Source organism: Loxodonta africana, chromosome 4 (assembly GCF_030014295.1).
Source record: "Loxodonta africana isolate mLoxAfr1 chromosome 4, mLoxAfr1.hap2, whole genome shotgun sequence".
In the NCBI taxonomy this organism is placed as follows: Eukaryota; Metazoa; Chordata; class Mammalia; order Proboscidea; family Elephantidae; genus Loxodonta; species Loxodonta africana.
This window is the reverse complement of record NC_087345.1, coordinates 35,130,108-35,147,802: the sequence shown is the minus strand read 5'-3', so window position 1 is coordinate 35,147,802 and position 17,695 is coordinate 35,130,108. Positions and strand designations below refer to the sequence as shown.

The 17,695-nt window shown below is 37.0% G+C and overlaps 1 protein-coding gene across 2 annotated transcripts in view; it reads left to right on the top strand.

Moving 5' to 3' along the window:
- The window catches only part of CFAP54 (cilia and flagella associated protein 54), a 462,482-nt gene that overhangs the window by 147,246 nt on the left and 297,541 nt on the right, over positions 1 to 17,695 (top strand). For both annotated transcript variants that reach the window (XM_064283706.1, XM_064283705.1), the window contains exons 27-30: positions 4,637 to 4,765; positions 6,751 to 6,865; positions 8,866 to 8,955; positions 9,788 to 9,914. In XM_064283706.1, coding sequence (XP_064139776.1) covers positions 4,637 to 4,765; positions 6,751 to 6,865; positions 8,866 to 8,955; positions 9,788 to 9,914 — 461 coding nt within the window. The remainder of the gene's footprint in view (positions 1 to 4,636; positions 4,766 to 6,750; positions 6,866 to 8,865; positions 8,956 to 9,787; positions 9,915 to 17,695) is intronic.

Sequence of the window (17,695 nt, the reverse complement as noted above, 5' to 3'; positions counted from 1 at the left end):
TTTATGAGACACTATAAACAAAGCTTAAAGGGAAATATTGAACCCCGTTGCAGTCGAGTCGATTCTGACTCATAGCGACCCTACAGGACAGAATAGAACTGCCCCCATAGAGTTTCCAAGGAGCACCTGGTGGATTCGAACTGCCAAACTTTTGGTTTGCAGCCATAGCTCTTAACCACTACGCCACCAGGGTTTCCAAGGGAAATATTAGAGTGGGGAGAATATATGACAGATACATAGTCATTAACATTGATTTCCTCAGGCAGTAGTGAGAAAATATGAAATAACTTTCAATTTTGGAAAAGAATCAAGTTTACTTTTAATTATGGAAGATAGGATTAAAAGTCTCAGTCACCTTAATAGGTAGAGAATTAAACAGATACCAGATGATGAATGGTCATGTTCCGAGGTCAGTGAGGAGTCATTGAGGTTTTCAAGCCTGGGAATGACATAATGAGATTTGCATTTCTGGAAAAAAGCTATTCTGGTTACACGGTAGCTAACGATTAGAAAGGGTAACACCTGAGGCAGGGGATTAGTTAGACACTGAGAAATCTGAACTAAACTAGTGTGGAAAAAGTAGGAGGGAGAGAGAATTGGAAGGTTTCAAGAGTTGTTTATGAGGTAGAACTGAGAATCTGGAAACACTGAATATGGGGAATAAGGAGGAGAGAGGGAAGAGTCAACAGCAGTGTTCAGCTACTTGGCTTGGGCAATTGGGTAAGTCTAATACTATTCACGGAATCCTGGATGAGGAGTAATTTTGTATAGGAAGGTGGAGAAAAGTTTTGGACGTATTGAGTTTTGGTATCTGTAGGATATCTAAAGAGGTGTCCTTATGTAGTTGCATCTAAAGGCCCAGAGCTCAGGAGATCCAAATACTTGTAAAGACATAGGAGTCATTAGCAAATAGATTACTGGAAACAATAGAAATAGATGATATCACCTAGGGGCAGTGTGTAGAATGAGAGAGGAAGAGCATTTAGTCCAAAGGACCACTCCTGCTTAGAAACACCAGCCGAGAGAAAGAATTGGAGAATTTGATTAGTCCAAAGGTGTTCTTTTGTTCTTCACCCCCACTCAACCTCAAGAATCTTCCTTCTGCTACTAGTTCTGTCATTGTCACGTAGTGTAACTATTGAAAGCAGGAGTCCCATGTAGTCCAAAGTACTCCCTTTCATTTCCAATACTACAATTATACACAAGTGTTAATTATTGTTGTGCTTGATCAACAGTGTATCCCACCTGGGCTTCCAAGGTTATTTCTCTTTAGAATATATTCATCTGCTTGGGCATTTTCCCCTAAACCCTTCTATCAGTATTTCCAGGGGAAGATTGGTCTTTTTTCAAGAAGGGAAGGCCAGATTACATTCTCCTTCCAGGGCAACGAACAACTACTCACTACGTTTCAATAACGAATAAGGCTTTTATTATAGAAGAGATTACCAGCAGAGTAAGCGCCCTGAGGAGGCAGGAGGCAACGGGATCAAAGCACATGTGGGACCGGTTAGTCTGGACAGGAGACTCACTTCTCCCCCTTAACAGAGGGAAGGATGGTTGTAGGTACAGGTGAGTGCGTAGGTGTGTGGCTAGGAGACAAGCTAAATTTTCCTACATTTTCTCTGTGCAAAGGAAGCAAGGTTGTTTGCTGAGAATGAGGAGGTAGAGAGTAAGGGTGGGTTTCAGAGATTTGAGGAGTATGGGAAGGTTGGCAACAGCCACTTGGAAAATGGGAGAAGAGTGCTGACCTAGAATAAATAGCTTTCCAACCAGCATTTGGATCCCTGAATTCACATACTGCCCCCTTTAGCTTCTAGTAGCACACGGCAGCTTCAGAGCTGGCTCTGTGCATTTCCTGACTTACCAGCCATGACTGCACCCTCTTTTTTTCCCACTTGAGGAAACTTTGAAACCCGAGTGATGTTATTATAGAAATGACACTTTATTCTTGAAATTTTTTTAAAGGTGTATATTAATGTTGAGACTTTGGTATTAGAGCTAGTTTGGTTTTAAATTGATGTGCTGAGAATTGCCATTCTAGAAGCTTCCTCCAGCATGGCCTACAGTCCCAGAAACCTAGACTAGCCCTGAATCCCAGATTTCTGGTGTTCATTTGATATAAACACCACTAAACTTTCTCTTAAGAAATGGAAAATCTAGTTATTTGAATGGCTGTTTCTTTTCTCTGTTCTGTTTAAAAAATGGGTATATTTTTAGACGGCTCAGTCTTTCTTCCTTAAGTAGCAGTATTTTTTTTCCTAAAATTTGCTGTTGTGTTGTTGTGAGGTGCCGGTGAGTCCATTCCAACTCATGGTGACCCCATATGACAGAGAAGAACTGCTCCATAGAGTTTTCTTGGCTGTAATCTTTATTGAAGCCGATTACTAGGTCTTGCTCCCACAGAGCCACTGGGTGTGTTCAAACCACCAACCTTTTGGTTAGCAGCTGAGTGCTTAACCATTGCATCACCTAGGATTCCAACTAAAATGCCACTTTTGAGACTCATCATCTTAAATTATTTTTGCACTGTTTTAATATTCTTACGCTAAATATATGCTATTTTATTTCTGTTCATTATTTGGTATGTTATATATAATTGATTTTTAATTGGAAAATTTATCATTTAGTTTTTTTTTTACTAGCATATTAAAACAAGGGAAAATACTGCCTAATTCTCTATAAACCTAGGACCTAGGTATGTTGGAAAGCAGAAATTAAGTAGAGTGGAGAGCAAACGTTAGCTTACTTGTTTTCTAATAGCAAAATTCACACGCTCTCATCAATTTTATAGTAAGATTGGACTATTTTGCCTATCATTCAAGGCCTTGCATAATCTATCCCCATCTACCCTTTCAAAATGTATTTCACCATATTCCTTCCCACATGCATTTTACAGCCAGCATTAGTTTAGCACCACTGCCATGGTCCCACAGAGATATTTCTAGTTCTCAGCACCTTACACAAGGTAGGTCTTAGTAGGTCTAAGCAGCCACTCACTATTATTCAGCCACCTTATATATCTCTTTCCTACATGAGCAGCACGGGTGATACTTAAATACTAACTTATTCAATTTAACAGAATACATCTAAAATATAACAAATTCATCCAAGCTTATTTATGCTCTTGGATAGTTGCCCTTATGGAGTTCATATTGAAGAGATTTTCTTCACATAATACTGCACTATACAGCATTCATGGAGTTGATACTAGATCTGAATTTTCAATAACAAGGTAAAACAAAAAACCCACTGCCAACGGACCGATTCTGACTCCTAGAGACCTCCTAGGGTTTCCAAGGCTATGAATCTTTATGGAAGCAGACTGCCACATTATTCTCCTGTGGAGCAGCTGGTAGGTTCAAACTGCTGACTTTTTGGTTAGTAGCCTAGTGAATGACAAGGTAAAGCTCTACAAATAAGGTGGGGAAAACTATCCTGGAAAGTAGATCAGCTGTGGTATGGCATGAAGTCCTCACCATGGTGTCAGAATTTGTACTTGGCTTAATATTTTGGAAGATTAGTGATGGAGAATTACTCTGGAGAGGTAGGTAAGGGCCAGGCTAGAGAAGGTCAAAGAATAACAATTGGTAATAGGCAATGTTACTGTTACTATCTTGGAAGAAATATAGCCAGAATGCTCATTAGAAGTGAGGATGGCGAGACTTCGTTTCACATACTTTGGACATGTGATCAGTAGGGACCAATCCCTAGAGAAGGACACCATGCTTGATAAAGTAGAAGTAGAGGGTCAGCGAAAAAGCGGAAGGCCCTCAATGGAGAAAGATTTACACAGTGGCTACAACAATGGGCTCAAGCAGAGCAATGACTGTGAGGATCATACAGGACCAGGTAGTGTTTTGTTCTATTGTACATAGGGTTGCTATGAGTCAGAACTGACTTGACGGCACAACAAATAGGCAATGTTAGTAAGAAAAAGGTTGGACCACCCCCACTCCTTATTATGAAAAGAGTTGTACTTTCTCTAGGAGTCATAGAGAATCTGCCTAAAGTAGCTTATTTCTAGCCCAGTTCTCTACCAGAATGTCTTGTAAATTATTTACTGATGTAAATGCCCCCCCCCACCCCAAGACCTCAGCGAGGTCAGTATAATTGTTCTGTTTAACCTAGGGAGTAACTCAAACCAAGAGGTGGTACTTATGTGGTCTTTAAGAATTCATTTGTTTTGACATGGATCTTTGGAGTGGAAATATTTTCTTAATAGTTAATTTACTATGCTAAAATGTATATGGCTATATGACCCAGAATTATGAAGAATTCAGTATTGATGAGATCCTGTTATTAGTCTTTTATTTAAAGTAATGGGACCAGTTGCTCTGTGGGAGAAAGATACCGCAGTCTGGTTCCCTGGGACCTTATAGGGCAGTTCTCATTTGCCCTATAGGGTCCCAATGAGTTGGAATTGACTCGATGGTACACAACAACAACAACAGTGGAACCTTGCAGTTTTAGTTCTAGGGAAATATGATCTAGAGTAAAGCTTCCAGTTTCTGTAACAAAAATAGGAGGATTCTTAGACTCAAAGCATTTACAAGACTTTTGAATTTATAAAAGATGATGCATGACACTTGAAAATAGACAAGAGGATTCAACAGAGATAATGAATATTTTTAATTAGATTCTGCGTTCATGGAAGGAATATGATTTAGCAGTAATGATTATAAATTATGGAAAAAAGATGCTGGACGTCACATCGGGGTGCAGATCTCTTTTTGGTATCAGTGAACAAGAAGAACCAGCAGATGAGGTAATTGGATTTTGTTTCTCATCTTTAAGCATACATATAGTTGGATCTTTTAGGATTCATGTAGCATTTTTAAATATACTAGAAAAAGGGTAATGTTTAAATTTTCCATATTTACATAGTAGAAAAGTGATACAGTGAAGGCCTCCTCTCCCTCCTCCATCCTTCTCTTCCTCTGCCTTGCCCTCCCCTCCTCCTCTCCTTCTTCCTTTCCCCTCTCCCTTCTTTTCCTCTTCCTCCTCCCCTGGAATTGTAGTTAAGAAGATGAAAAGGGAATCCATGCTAGAATACTGAGTACAGGCAGTCCCTGGATTATAAATCTCAGACTTGTGGACAACTTATACTTGCCCTTTAATGTTATATAAATTTCCCCTCACTTGGAAACTCCTGAATCAGCCCCTACTTGCAACAAATTCTTCATCACAAAACCTTCACTTGCTGCACATGCAGCTTTTAAATCATTGAAAAGGCTTTGAGCCTTTTTTTGCAGTAAAGTAAGGCTGCCTAAGAACCGTAGGCACCTGCTCCGATTTACCTACAAATTGTTAAAGACACACTTAGGAATGGATCTCATTTGTAACCTGAGACTGCCTGTAGTCGCCCATCACCAGTACTGATAGGTGATGATAGAGAGCTTCCTACACTCAGTTCATCATTGGACAAAAGCCCTATAAAGTCTTTTCCAAAACTAAGATTTCATTATTTTGGGAGGGTCACTGAATGTAGTAAATACATGTCAGAGCTTTTTACTCTGTATTGAAAATAGATTTCTGGAACTCATCATAATAATTAGCAGTATCAGAACTTCTTTGTGACACTGCTAATTCCTGAGACTTAAAAATACCTGCCTGCCAAGCATGAGTCTTACTAAAAGCTGTGCTTTATTGCTGTTTCTTGAAACTATGCAGTTAAATGTTTTCATAGACCCAATTTTGAAATGTTACTTAGTTTATCCAGTTTCTGAGGAGCACTAAGAATTCCTTGAAGCCCCCTCAGTGACTGGGGTGGGGAAAAAGACTCATCCCCAACCCCGTTTCAGTTAGGGTATCTCCATTTCTACTATGTATTGAATTTCCAAGTAAGCACTTGTTTGCCATAAAAAGTTTCAAAAATCCCTGTTTAGCCATAATACTTTTGCTTTGTTTTATGTAGAGGGAGTTTTGATCAAATGGGGACAACTTGAGATAGTTTTCACTAAGTGTTGTTTAATCTCAAAGTCCATCAGACGACCCTTGATTTCACCCAGGCCCTGACTCAGGACCCTGACCCTTGACATCATAGTGGCCTTTAGCGTAGCAGGCAGTTGTAACACGTCCTTTTGACTAAGATTGTAGGGACTAAAGAAGCTAATGCTTATGTACGGGAATCAGAAATCATTAAAGCCACTGAAGGTCTCCCTTTAAACCCAAAGGGGCAGAGGAAGATTTTTCAGAGAACAGGAGATGTTAACTAGCTACTTCTCAGGCTTCCGGTTGTCGAAAACATTGTGGGAAGCCTGAGCGCAGACATGCCGATTCTTAATCCACTAATTACTGATCCTGTTATGTTTCAGTGAAAGGCAGCGTAGCAAAGGCAATTAGCTTAGTTGTAAAAAATATCCTCCTGGGATAAAGAAAGGAAAAAAAGAAAAAAGGGATACGTTTCTGAGGGCAGGCTGGGAATTTTCTTTTGAAGCTTTTTAAGCGACACATCTTTAGCTGCTTTAAGAAGAGAGTGTATACTGGAGGGGGCTGGGAAAATACTGGGAGGAAGGGAGAGAGAAGAGCAAGAAACATTTTGTTAAGTCTCCCAAAACACTTAGAATTGTCTCTGGCATTTAGTTCAAATGCATTGCTGTTGTTATTATTAATTAGTATTGTTTAGCTCTGTTGGTCATAATTTTGTCTACCAAGTATGAAAGTATAAAAATGGATTAAAAAATGTCATTTGAATATGACAGTTGTTGAAATTTATTGAAGTATGTATTGACATTTAACCAATGTTTCTAGGGCTCTTCTAAGAAGTGTTTAAAGACTAAGAAGCCACAGCAGATAGTAGTGCCTGAAAAAATAAACGAACAGCTGGCGTTGTTGGAGACACACCTACTCAGACTGACAAAGCAATGTAGTTATTTTGTTTTCTGTATACTTCTGTTTAGCATTATGTTTTTTAAGACTAGAAAATATTTGGTTAAAAGGATTAAGATGAGATTAACATTCGGTAAGCCCTTTAAATTTTACACAATACTTTCGCTTTATGTCATTAATCTTAACAATGCCCTGTTAATAAGGAATTGTTAGCCACTTTTTACAGATGTAGCTCATAAAGATTCAGTGATTCATTTAGGATTACACAGCTGACTTGGGCTTGAGCCGAAGTCTTCTGAGTCTAAAGCATGTTTCTCAACCTTGGCACTGTTGTCACTTTGGGCGAGATAATTCTTTATTGTGGGGGATTGTTCTGGGCATTGTAGGATGTCGAGCAGCATCCCTGGCCTCTACCCACTAAATGTCTGTAGTACCCCCACTCCCAGTTGTGACAACCAAGTGTCATAACTGGGAGACAAATATTGGCACATGTGCCCCAGGTGGGGGAATTGTACCCTGGTTGAGAACCACTACTCTGAAGGCAAAAAATGCAGCTGAGAAATAAAAGGACAGTGAGGGGTGTCAATGTGCAAGTGGTTTGAATTAGGGTTTTCTCTAGAGATAGTAGCTGTAGTAATTTCAAAATGGACTGATATGATAAAACAATAATTGGGAGTTTGGAGTTTGGAAAGCTGCTTAGAAAGTTGATTTACTTTCTGGCAAGAAGTATCATCACGTTTTTTAAAAGCAAATGCTTCAGATCTTCTAGTAGAATAAGAGAGTACCCAGATTTCTCCCAAGTAGGAGGCTCTGCTCGGCCCCACAGTCTTTGTGGAATTAGCCACAATTATGGAATTCCATGTCCCTACCTTACCTCTCCTGCTGTGTGGCTCAGTCATATCTTGGTGGTCCTAATCTTTTGGGTTCCCTAACTTGTATCTCTCTCTCCCTTTCAATGTGTTCTATTCCTGCTTCAAGCTGAATTATGAATTGAATCCCAAACTCTTATTTCCATTGGAGCTTTGGTGCTGCAGTGGTTAAGAGCTCATCTGTTAACCAAGAGGTCAGCAGTTCAAATCCAACAGCTGCTTCTTGGAAACCCTATGAGGCAGTTCTACTCTGCCCTGTAGGGTCACTATGAGTTGGAATCGACTTGGTGGTATTGGGTGCATTATTCCCATAAGCAGTGAACTGAATTTTGAGCAAGTTGTAATTGTCTTGTTACATATAAAAATACCATTCCTTAAAATATAAAGTGTTCTGGATGTTCTAGAGATTTGAATGATTAATTTTGACAATATTAATAAAAATTGGCATTTTATAAAGAAGCACAATGTAATGTTACTAGCAAAATGGTAGATTCAATAACAACAAAAATAAAAAATAATGGTTTTGTATAGTGCTTTTTGTATGACAGGCACTATTTTAGGTGTTTTTACATATTAAAATTCATAGAACCCGTATATACAACCAATTATATATACAACCGTATAAGGAAGGTATTATTATTATCTCCATTTTAAAGGTAAGGACTCTGAGGCACAGAGAAACCGAGTACTTTCCCAAGACCTGGTAACTAATAAGTGTCGGGGTTAGAACCTGTCAGGGCAGCACAGTCAGCCCCACTGGCTGGCTGTGCTGCTCATCATTCCATACGTCATTGCCTCTCAAAGATGATTTTATTAAAATGGAGTTACATATAATTGGTAAGTTTTTGGGTCTGGGGTTTGCTGCATTATGATGGCTGTTGAACAAGAGAGAATCATGCTCTCTAAATTCTCTACCTATTTGATGGTGGACTTCGTAGCTTTTAAGGTAAAAATGATAGGACAATAATTGAGATTATTCTTTTTATCACCCAAAGTATGATAGTATAATTGATATTTTAAGGCACGTAATTTAGAATGGATACTTGAATATTTTCTTATTTTTCATCACCACCCCTCCCTCCCCCAAACAAAGAATTTTTGTTTTTGGTTATTCATGTTACACAGAACCTACAACTTACTAAATTTTTTTTTTTTTTTTTAAACTTAGATGTTGGAACTGAACTCACAGGAGCAGAGGACCCTATATTTCTCTACCCTGTAGTTTTGAACTGGTCAGTCAAAGGCTCTGTGAAAGAAGGTAGGCGACCTGAATGTACATCTGCTATTCATTTGACTTAGTATTAAAGATCATTAATTCTGTGGATTTTGTTGTTGCCTGCTTAAAAATGTCACCTAGTGGAAGATTTTGGGTTCTTACCCATTCAGAATAATGCAGAATCTTATTGCCAAGTAATGAAAGAGACCTGAATGAGTACCTGATTTAATGTCTGGGAAGACAGAATCTTGATGGTGGCCTATTTTGGTAGTAAACAGTGTTATAATGAAACTTACAAAAACTAGTAGACTGAAAATGCTTTGGTGATCTTCAAGTTTAGCTATGAAGAAAATGGAAACCCTGGTTGTGTAATGTTTAAGTGCTACAGCTGCTAACCAAAAGGCCGGCAGTTCAAATCCACCAGGTGTCCTTGGCAGCTCTATGGGGCAGTTCTACTCTGTCCTATAGGGTTGCTGTGAGTCAGAATTGACTCGATGGCAACGGGTATGAAGAAAACAACAACATTATTGCTTAATCCAGAGTGAAATGTAATAAAAACTAGAATAACTACTATTCTAATATTTATCAGTCATTTTTCCCCCAGGGAATCATATTTTAGAGGCAACTGTTATGAAAACTTTCTCAACATTGAGATATTTGGAAAATAAATGAAAAATTGACCATAAGGAAATACTTGAGCTTAGAAAAACAATAGTTTACAGCACATTTATACCTATATATGTATTTTAAAAGTGAGAAATATAAAAAGCAAGTTAATTTAACTTGCCTGTTGGAACAAAATGTCCATTAGTACTAGTAAGTCACCTTTCAGCACCAAAACTGTATTGGTAACTGAAATTCTTTGTTTTTACAGTTATGAAATTTAAGCAGAGACCTCGATTCCTGGAATTCTTTACACAAGTTATGCTAAAATGCATGAATGATGAAAAATTTCACATTATAGTGGAGATAACAACTCCTGTCCATGACTACTTGAAAAGGTACTAGTATTGTCAGTTTTATAAACATTAAGATACATAAGGAGGGTGGAAGTCAAACGATCACTTGAAGAATTGTGAAGTTTTATGTCTTTCTGTGTAAATAAATAAACAAACATAAAAATTTTTATACAAGTGAAATAATAGAGCACTTCAGATTTCTCACAGAAAATAGATTAGGCCTCTTTTCTACAGAATCAGAATGGATAATATCACCTGCAGGCCATCAGCTCCCTCTCACATGGGATTTTTAATCCAGTTTTGGTCACTTACCCTGTTGTTCTAATTCCTCTACAGTAGCAAACAGAGCCCACAAAAGAGGGACCATTCCTTGGGATTTCCATTTATGTGAATGGGGCATTCCTCAAATAGAAATAGTAAGACTTAAAGCTATCCTTCTTCTCTAGGACTGAATGATTCTCTTTGCCTCCAAAGAACATTGAAGTAGTCTCGTGTCTCATGCCTATCATGAGAGCTACCAGGATAAATCCAGCTTTTTTTTCTGACAACTGGGTTCTTCTTTCAAAAATGAGATCTATGTATCCTATTTTAATAACAGTAAACATCAGTAACATGAAATCTATTTTAAAAAGTAGCAGGAAAAGAGAAGAGAAGCATTCCCCTAAAAACATATAGGAAAATATTCTTCCTATAATGGGCATTTCACTTACTAGAATGAAAGCTTAGAAAATATGTGCTTCATATTTTCAAATGATAGAAGAGGAAATTGTTTCTGTTAAATGAGGCAGGCTATGGCAATAAGGAAATTGGTCAGAATTAGAGAGTTTCACTAATTTTAAAAAAAATCATAGCCAAAATCAGATGTTTGGGAGCTGTAAATAATATACTTGATACTCAAGAAAATCAGAGACACTTCTAGTGTGCAGAGAAATTTGGAGGGCTGACTGTGGAGTTCTAACCCAAGAATAATAGATATTCTCAAAGAGGAAAACAGAGTAAGTGGATTCAAAGCATTCAATAATGGTGTAATCACAAAAACATAAGGCTGGAAACTGAGTAGAGTATAACTGAATTTAACAGAAAGGTAATAATTTCAGTTTTCAAAGCTGAGACCTTTTAGGATGCCCTCTACCAAGCCAGGGAATACAGATTCAATATCTTGATTTCTCCTTTGATAATAATATGTATTTCCTTTTTCTTTTCACATGCCTACCATGTTTTTGAACATAAACTTTTTTCTCATACTGCAATAAGCATATTGATCTGTATTTTCTTCCAATTTTATGGTTTCATGATTTAAATTTAATGCTTTAATCAATACGGAACTTATTTTGGCATGGGGATTTGGATTAAATTTTAGTTATTTTTCCAAATGGACTATCGATTGTCCTGTAAAATTTAAAGGATAATTGTATTCGCCGCGTATGCCACCTTATTCCTGTTCAAAGTAGGTGATTCTACCAGTAATGCTTATAAATCACAATGAAGATATTTCATGAACTTTTGTGTTCTACATCACAAAAAAACAAAATATATGGGAATAACTGCTGAAAAAAGAAGGCTGATTTTACAGAACCCTGTGCCGTCGAGTCGATTTTACAGAAGCATAATAATATTCAGAGAGTTTAATATGCCACATTAAAAAAGATTTTAAAAAAAGGACATTGAAGAGGTACATAATATAATTAATAAGATCAATTTAATAGACACAGTCTAAACACCTTTAAAGCACTCATGAACTTAAAAAAAAAAATTACATGTAAACAGCAAAGTAAAGCTCAGTAAACTACCCAGAATAAATTTGCAAAGGCAACACTCTCTTGCACTGTAATAAAGCTGAAATTTTATAACACAATAAAGTCCTGGCTTAAGTAATTATAGGATTGAAAAAGAAATCTAACTGAAAGTATAGACCCTTTTGAAAATAATGGTAATGAGAAACCCTACATATCAAATGTACCCAAAGTAACTTTTAGAGGTAGATTATTAGCTTTAGAAACTTCTATTACCAAACAAGAAAAGCAAAATTAAATTAAGAGTGTACATAAGAAATTAAAAAAAAAATAAGAAAGCAGAAAGAAGGAAACAAAAATAAAAGCCGAAGTTATCAATTATAAAGTGGTTTCAGCGTAGTCCTGTTGTTCCTGCTAGAGCTGGTTCTTTGAAAACATGAATAAATTAGGTAAATTTATGGCCATTATAATAAGAAAAAAGGAGCCCAGGTGGCACAATAGTTAAGTGATTGGCTGCTATCAAAAGGTCAGGGGTTTGAACCCACCAGTAGCTTAGTGAGAGAAAGATGTGGCAGTCTACTTCCGTAAAGGTTTACAGCCTTAGAAACCTATGGAGCAGCTCTAGTTCTGCTCTGTCCTATAGGTTCGCTATGAGTTGGAATCAACTCAATGGCACACAACATAATAGTAAGAAAAAGAAATACAAGTAATCCAAGGAGAAAATAATCATAAATTTGGAAGAGGATAAGATAATAGTATGTACAATTTAATGCTAATGAATTTGAAAATCTAGCTGAAAGTGATGATTATCTGGAAAATTTATAAGAATAGATTTAAGTAGTAATAAAATTTGGATAGCAGAGGTAATTTTTAGGGTAGTTCTTTCATATTTTTAAGAAAAAATAATTTCTCTTTTACACGAAGTACTTCTGAGCCTGGAAGAAGCTGTAAACTTTCTTAGTTAATTTAACAAAGCTGAATCTGGTAACAGAATATGATTAAAAAGAAAAAAGAGAGTAAAAAGATGGAAAATTATGGATCAATCTTACGTAGCAGTATACAGAAGCAAAGATCCAAAACAAAATACTAGCATGTAAGTTTGGCAGTGGAAATGTATTCTTGATGCAAATATATTAGAAAATCTATTAATGTAATTGTCACTGCTGGTCAAAAGAGTCTTTAGTGATAAAAAGTCGTGTGATGAAATTTAGCAGCCATTCCTGCAAATTAGGATTAGAAGAATATTTTCTGTTAACATCAGCTCTTACAACAAGGACACCTGCTATTTCTTCTATAATTTAACATTGTTCTGAAAGTTCTGGCCAGCGCATTAAGAGAAGAAACAGAAATTGGAACTAGAACTTAGATGATTATTGCATAATAGGGTTTCAAAAAGGCTTTGAAAGTGGAGATAATATTATCAGTATTTGCAAATACTTATTTTTTTTAACTTAAGCTCAAGATAATGAACTGAAAACTATGAACTAATAAGAGAAGTCTATAGGATGGTTAGATGCAAAATCAATAGGTTTCCTGTATCAATTAGAAAGTATAATGGAAAAATGATCCAATTTCTATGGAGCATAGGATTAAAATTATCAGGAATTGTGAAGGACTTAGGCTAATAAGAAGACCAAACATCTTTACTAATAAATTAAAAAAAAAAAAGAATAGTAGTGAATGGAGAGATGTAGTACATTACTCAATGGGTAGAATGAATATTGTAAAGTTTTCTATAGTCTTCAAATTAATTTGTTGGTTTAATGCAATTCCAATAAAAGTTTCAATTGATTAGTTTATGTAGTATAGGTTGGCATAATAAAAAATACGTAACAAATTTTTGAAAAAGAGCACAAAAGGAGGGATTTAGATAAAGTATAACAGAGTCATGCTTGTGAAATAACAGGCAGACAGCCAATGGGATTCAACTGAGTACAGAAACAGGAATCTAGTATAAGTAACAAAAGCAGTGAATAAGCCATGGAATAAAAGGTCAATAACATTGACCACATAAAAATTTAAAAATGTCATTTATTAAGACACATCATAAACAAAATAAAAAGCAGTCAGTCAGAGCTGGGAGGAAGCATTCTGAGAAGAGGTCTAGGATGTGCAGGAGTTTAACTTATTCAGTGCATGAGTTGCTGCAGAGCATAGAGGAGAGAATGCTAAGAGGGAAAATGGTAGCCCAAGTGTACATTCATGACCTTTCCTTCCCATCTGTTCCTAGAATAACACAGCAACTAGGACCAGCGTTCTGGTGGAGCCTGGATAGTGAATTTCTGATAGTTCCACTTGGCTTTCCAGAAGTGATATTGAGTTCAAGGAATTCATTTTCCCTGGTTTCAGGAGTGATAGAAGGCTCATAATAGAGCCAGAAATTTGTGGTTGTGAGGCTCAGGGAAAAAATTATGATTTCATGGACTTCTGAAGTGAACTATCCATCACAAGCCTGGGATCCCTCAGAGAAGGGCTGTTTCAAGCTTTGTAGGCTGAAGATATTGACCAAAACTGCAGACTCCAGTACACCTAGAGGGGAACTGCACAGACAGGTAGGCTTAAATGCTTCTCATCTGTGGAAATGAGAAAGGACTGCTGCATGCACTGTGAGAAACCTAGGAGCAGAGGACTTTCTCTCTGACTCAGTAGAGGATAAAATATTGCCAGATCATTTTCTACTTGCTCACAAGAATCTGCTGATTTTCCACTCTTAAAACAATCCAGCATTCTGGCCTATGTGGTTCATTACCAAAAAACCAAACCTGTTGCCATCGAGTTAATTCCGACTTATAGTGACTCTGTAGGACAGAATAGAGCTACCCCATAGGGCTTCCAAAGAGTGGGTGATGAATTCAAACTGCCGACCTTTTAGTTAGCAGCCGAGCTCTTAACCACTGCACCACAAGGGCTTCATATGGTTCATTAGCAAGGAAAAAAAAAAATCCAACTCATCTTAAGAACATGAGGTGGAAGGCCAAGCTAAACTCTTGGTAAAGTTGGCTCCTGTTAGAGAAAATTAATGAAAGAAATGGAAGAGAACTTTCAAGGAAAGTAATGAAATTTCCAAGGAGACTAAAATTACAGAAATTAGAGCAGTCATACTCAACCAAAAAGCCTTTTCTGGGAATGAAGAAATATTATTTCTATGTTTAAACATTCAATAGATAAACTAAAAAAGAGCATAATCAGTGTTAAGTAGCAAATTGTGCTCTGAAAGATCAAGAGAAAGAAATGTCATACAACATAGTAAAGATAAGAGATATGGGCAAGAAATCCAGTAGACCTAATAGCCAATAAGTGGGAGTTCCAGGAGAAGAAGGACCATTGAGGAAATAATAATTCAAGAAATAATTGAAGAAAATATTCTTGAGGTGACTATTTGAACCTTGCTCTATAGGAGCCCTGGTGGCGAAGTGGCTCAGAGCTCAGGCTACTAGCCAAAAGTCGGCAGTTCAAATCCACCAGCTGCTCCTTGGAAATCCTATGAAGCAGTTCTACTCTGTCCTATAGCGTTGCTATGAATCAGAATCGACTCCATGGCATGCAACAACTATTGAAAGAGCTCGCTAAATTGATGAAAGAAGACATATACCTATATATATTGTGGAGAAATTCCAAGTGTAAAGAGAAGATTTTACAAGTAATCAGATTGAAAGAACAAGTCTCTTAAAAACAAAAGAGGATCAGATTAGCACTAGATTTTTTATTTCCTGCACTAGAAGCTAGAAGTAGATCATTGTCTACAGACTAAAGAAAAGGAAGAGCATCCAAGAATCTTATACACTGACGAGATTATTTGTTGGGGAAAAAAAAGCAGATATTTTCAGACATGTCCTCAAAGAGTATACTATTCATATTTTCTATCTGAGCAAGTACATTAACCAAGTATACAGTGAATTCAAGCATGTAAATCTCAAGCTGGAGAAGAGCATCGATCCTTGGGATATAGGTTTAGTTATATCTAAATGGGTGGTGACAATGTGCCTGAAATCAAAGGAGACATATTTTAAAGTAAACCATAATAATAGTCTAGAAAAGAGAATTCTAAACTATTGACTTCTGATACAGGAGACCACAGTTTCCTGTTGCAAACATAAAAATGAAAGACACTGTAGAACAAATAATAATAATACAGAGGTAAAAAGAGCAGCCAGCATTAAGAGGGAATTACTATTTTTAATGGGTATCCTGATCTGTAGAAGGATAGAGATACTGATTAGTATCCTGATCTGTAGAAGGATAGAGATACTGATTAGTATCCTGATCTGTAGAAGGATAGAGATACTGATTAGCTTTAGCTATTTTTAGAAAATTTTAAATTAAATATGCATGGTAAAAATTTATGAATAACCATTAAAATTTTATGCTACAAATAGAATGTTTGACTTCTAGGAGTCAAGGAGAGTGAAGGCCCTCTGTATCTGTGGGTTCTACATCCACAGATTCAACGAACCACTGATGGAAAATATTTGGAAAATAAAAAGAAAGTTCCAAAAAGCAAAACTTGAATTTGCTGCGCGATGAGCACTGTGCTGAATCCACACAAGTGCAATGATGTTGCAGGCGTACCCTACTGTAGCCTTCTGCCATTTCACAGATCCTGCCTGTCTCGGGCACTCATTGTTTGAGCATTGTTTGCCTGTGTCTTGTTTGTCCACTATTTATGTCCACTCTTTGTTTCTGTGAAAAAAAAAAAAAAGGCTCCTGAAAACAATGAAGTGGTCAAAGCAATCCCTCAAAGGCTAAGAGGGAGCATAAAGTGCTATCTCTGGACGAGAAAATGAAAATCTTAGATCTTTTGAAAAGCGGCATGTTGCTTGCTGAAGTGGGCTGTAAAATTGACAAGAATGAATTAAGCATTCATACAATAAAGCAAAAAGAAGCTGAAATATGTAAAAGTGATAGTGCTGCCCTAAGATGACAAAAATAGTTTCTCTGTTTCAAGATAAAGTGCTTGCAAAGACTAAAAAAGCATTAAATGTTACGTGTAAGCATTAAGAATTATTTATATAGCATTTACATTGTGTTTGGTATTGTAAGTAATCTAGAGATGATTTAAAGTATATGGGGGGTGGGAGGGATATGCATAGGTTATATGCAAATACTACATCATTTTATATAAGGGACTTGAGCATTTTGGAATCTGTGGGGGTCCTGGAACAAATCCCCCTGTGGATACCGAGGGACAACCATAAGTAAACAAAAGTATAAATTGAAAGGAAGACAAGAAGAAAAAAGGGATGAAGAGAAGACATGAAAAATGTAAAATGCTAAATAATATGGTAGAAAAAAAATCTAAACATTGAGTAATCAAAGTAAATATAAATGGGTTAAACTCAGACTAGATTTTAAAAATGGAGTTAAATGTGGTTTACCACATTTAATGCTCCCTAGAAGCGAGGATGGCGAGCTTCATCTCACATATTTTGTACATGTTATCAGGAGGGACCAGTCCCTGGAGAAGGACATCATGCTTGGTAAAGTGGTCAGCGAAAAAGAGGAAGACCCTCAACAGGATGAATTGACACAGTGGCTGCAACAACAGGCTTAAACATAGCAACAGTTGTGAGAATGGCCTCAGGACTGGGCAGTATTTGGTTCTCTTGTACATAAGGTCGATATGAGTCAGAACTAACTCGATGGCACCTAACAACAGCAAGAACCTATGATGTGTCTGATCCAAGCCATGGTCTTATCGGTTGCCTCATATGTATGTGAAAGCTGGACAGTGAAAAAGGAAGACAGAAGAAGAATCGATGCATTTAAATTGTGATGTTGGTGAAGAATATACCATGGACTGCCATAAGAATGAAAAAACCAGCTGTAGAAGAAATATAAGCAGAATGCTCCTTAAAAGTGAGGATGACAAGACTTCAGCCTGCGTCATCAGGAAAGACTAATCTCTAGAAAAGGACATTATGGTTGGTAAAGTAGTTGTTGTTGTTAGGTGACATAGAGCCAATTCCAACTCATAGCGACCCTATATATAACAGAATGAAACACTGCCCAGTCCTGTGCTATCCTCATAATCGTTGTTGTGCTTAAGCCCATTGTTATAGCCACTGTGTCAATCCATCTCATTGAGGGTCT